At 42.9% G+C, this 3,173-nt stretch overlaps 1 protein-coding gene across 1 annotated transcript in view; it reads left to right on the forward strand.

The window, feature by feature from the left end:
* LOC101848740 (sodium- and chloride-dependent GABA transporter 1) overlaps positions 1-3,173 on the forward strand; it is a gene marked incomplete in the record, with an annotated part of 55,926 nt that overhangs the window by 51,586 nt on the left and 1,167 nt on the right. The window contains 1 exon segment of the mRNA XM_035969099.1: positions 1,196-1,429. Coding sequence (XP_035824992.1) covers positions 1,196-1,429 — 234 coding nt within the window.

Consider the following 3,173-nt stretch of genomic DNA (forward strand, 5'->3'; position numbering starts at 1 on the left):
AGAGAGAGAGAGAGAGAGAGAGAGAGAGAGAGAGAGAGAGAGAGGGGAGAGAGAGGGAGAGAGAGAGGGAGACAAAGGGAGAGAAGGTTTCTACTTCAAATCTGATCAACGTATAACATCAAAATCGTCCGTGCTTTCAAAACTTCCAAAGGAATACACAACATATTACGTTAAAATACAGTTCTATTATAGACTCTATGCACACTTCAACGTAATTTTAGAAAAGATAAACTAATTAAGAGTTCTTTCTGTTTGAGGTGCTCCTTCAATTCCTGTTTTGTTACAAAAGATCAACTACAAAATATTTCTAGTTTTTAAAAAATCTCTTTTGGGGTTTTTTCTCTAAGGCCCTTCTCTAATTCATATTTTCATCCAAATTTGAATATATGAGTGAAAGTAATTTTTTTGTTTCTGTTCATTGTTTTGTTCTTTCCTCATCCATACTATCGCCATTTTCCCCTCTACTTCTTTTGAATGTTTGTCACTCTCTTGTGAACTGCTATTTCCGGGGTGCCTTGATAGTCGAAGCTGACTTTGTCCTGTTGAGGCTAGAGAGGTGAGCAGAGTAAGCCTGATTCCCCTTTTGGACTTCTCTGTTGACATCCACCCCTTGGCATTCATATGACCTTATGCAGTTGCGAGCGCCGTAAAACCTTACTAAAACAAATGTGTTTTCAAGGCGTGGTTCTGTTCAGAGCGTTCACATTTGACCCCGTGTTTCTTTTTTTTCCGGTGTCCTGATTTTCGTGCCCACATTTGTCGGTTACGTAAGAATGTACTGACATGGTGCAAATTGTTATGTTTTCTTGAAAAACGAAGCATGAAAAAGGGGAATCGTGTTTCTGTGTCCCCAGCGTGTGGTTCTGTCAAGCACGTTCACTTTTGATCCTGTGTTTCTGTGTTCTCAGGGAGCTACTGCTTTTCTTTCCTCATCCATACTATCGCAATGTTTTCTCTACTTCTTTTGTTCACCTTTGACCCCGTGTTTCTGTATTCCAAGGGTTTTTCCATCTTTGACCCCGTGTTTCTGTGACCTCAGAGTGTATTCACCTTTGAACCTCGTGTTTCTGTGTTCCCAGAGTATTGCCCTGTTCACCGCGTCGACCTTCACCCCCGTGTTTCTATATTCTCAGGGTGTATTCACCGTTGACCCCGTGTTTCTGTGTCCCCAGAGTGTATTCACCTTTGACCCACATGTTTCTATGTCCTCAGAGTGTATTCAACTTTGACCTCGTGTGACCCCGTGTTTCTATGTCCCCAGGGTGTTGTCCTGTTTAGCGCGTCGACCTTCACCCCTGTGACGTACGTGGGCTACAAATTCCCCTCCTGGGCACACGCCATCGGGGGCGTCCTGGGCCTATCCTCCATCATCTCCATCCCCGCCTACATGGTCTTCAAGTTCCTGAGTACTCCGGGAGCCTGGAGACACGTAAGTCGGTCGAGGATTTCTGGCATTCATTTGTGAGGCAACGTGGTTGTTGTTGTTATTGTTGTTGTTGTTGTTGGTGGTGGTGGTGGTGATGGTGGTGGTGGTAGTGATGGTGTTGTTGTTGTTGTTGTTGTTGTTGTTGTTGTTGTTGTTGTTGTGTGTGTGTGTGTGTGTGTGTGTGTGTGTGTGTGGTAGCCTATCCGTTCGAAAAGTTGGGTGCTCCGAAGAGCGTGCTCTTCGCCAGGGCCACTGCCTCTCTTGGGTAGCGGGTGAGGCAGTCCACCCTCCCTGAATCCTCCCCGAAGAGATACCACTGCCGGATCTCCGAGGCGGAGCATCTCTGCATGCAGCCAGTGCTCCAAATCTTAGGGTTCCTCACTGCACAACGGACAGGTTGGGTCCGATGTTTTGTCTATTCTATTTTGAAAGCCTGCAGCCCAGAGAAGTGACCAGTGTTGTTGTTGTTGTTGTTGTTGTTGTTGTTGTTGTTGTTGTTGTTGTTGTTATCGATCCAGCAACAGTTGGGCTCTCACCCTTCTGTCCAATGCTATGTAGTGATAAGTGCAGGTTTGCTGCAGTTGCTCTAACGTTCCTTAGAGTGGGTTGTCAATGTTAAGTCTCGGAGGGAGAAAGGTAGCTCGTCAAAATACAGCAATCGGAGAAACAGAAGTGTTTCCGAAAGTTTGGAAAATAATGTTATAGAATTTTTGGGCTCAACCTCTTTTATGGCCATATAAAAACACATTTTCATATGTGAGGCAGCGTGGTGAAATCAGATGTCGTCAAAATACAGAAATCGGAGAAATAGGCATTTTTCCCAAAAGTTTGGAAATTTGTATCGAATTTTTATTTTTGGGCTAAACCTCTTTTATGGCCATATAAAAGCACATTTCCATATGAGTTTTACTGAAAAAACCCCATTGATTGAAGGTATAAAATGTGTCATTTTTCTGTTTTCAAGGACTCTTTAGCTAGTGAAGCTACCAATTAATTCTGACGGCCATTTTCTCGCTAATTTCATCACTGAAACCAGACGACCTCACTTTCTGCAGTCGCCAATGTCTTTTCGTCAATTCAAAGATAGATGGACATTTACGCCACTGGAAGCAAGGCAAATAAATCAGCTTTCAGAAGATACCAATAACTCCACATACCCAAACATTTACAAACGTCGTGACACATTTCTCGTTTTAATGTTGAGTGCGGTCAAAAATTCATGGTGTAGCTTATTGTCAAATATTTCTTTATTAACCCTATCCGTACGTCGTGTTTTACTATGATATCCATACGACGTGGGGGAACTCAGCGCCACCACTTTCCAGAGAGGAAATGAATTACGCATTAATCCGATCCGTACACTTTGCAAAACAGTATGCCAAAATTATTCTTTCAGAAATACTGAAAGTTTCAAAGAGATCTTCCCACTAGATGTATTCTAAAATGTGAAGATGACCCCGGGGCGTACGGATAGGGTTAAACTATTGAATTAACCACTTTTTGCACACAGACTTGTATCAATTCGTCTTCCTTAACCTATCAATACCTTTGTAAACACCTGCTGGCAGTATTCCAGAAAATTCCTAAATCTACAGAAACGATCACAACGGCAAGAGTAATCCTACTGACAGCAACAATAACAACAACAACAACAACAACAACAATCTAACATTAAATTCTCTCTCTCTCCCTCTCTCTCTCTCTCTCTCTCTCTCTCTCTCTCTCTCTCTCTCTCTCTCTCTCTCCC

The sequence above is a fragment of the Aplysia californica genome, unplaced genomic scaffold, assembly GCF_000002075.1.
Source record: "Aplysia californica isolate F4 #8 unplaced genomic scaffold, AplCal3.0 scaffold00116, whole genome shotgun sequence".
Taxonomy (NCBI): Eukaryota; Metazoa; Mollusca; class Gastropoda; order Aplysiida; family Aplysiidae; genus Aplysia; species Aplysia californica.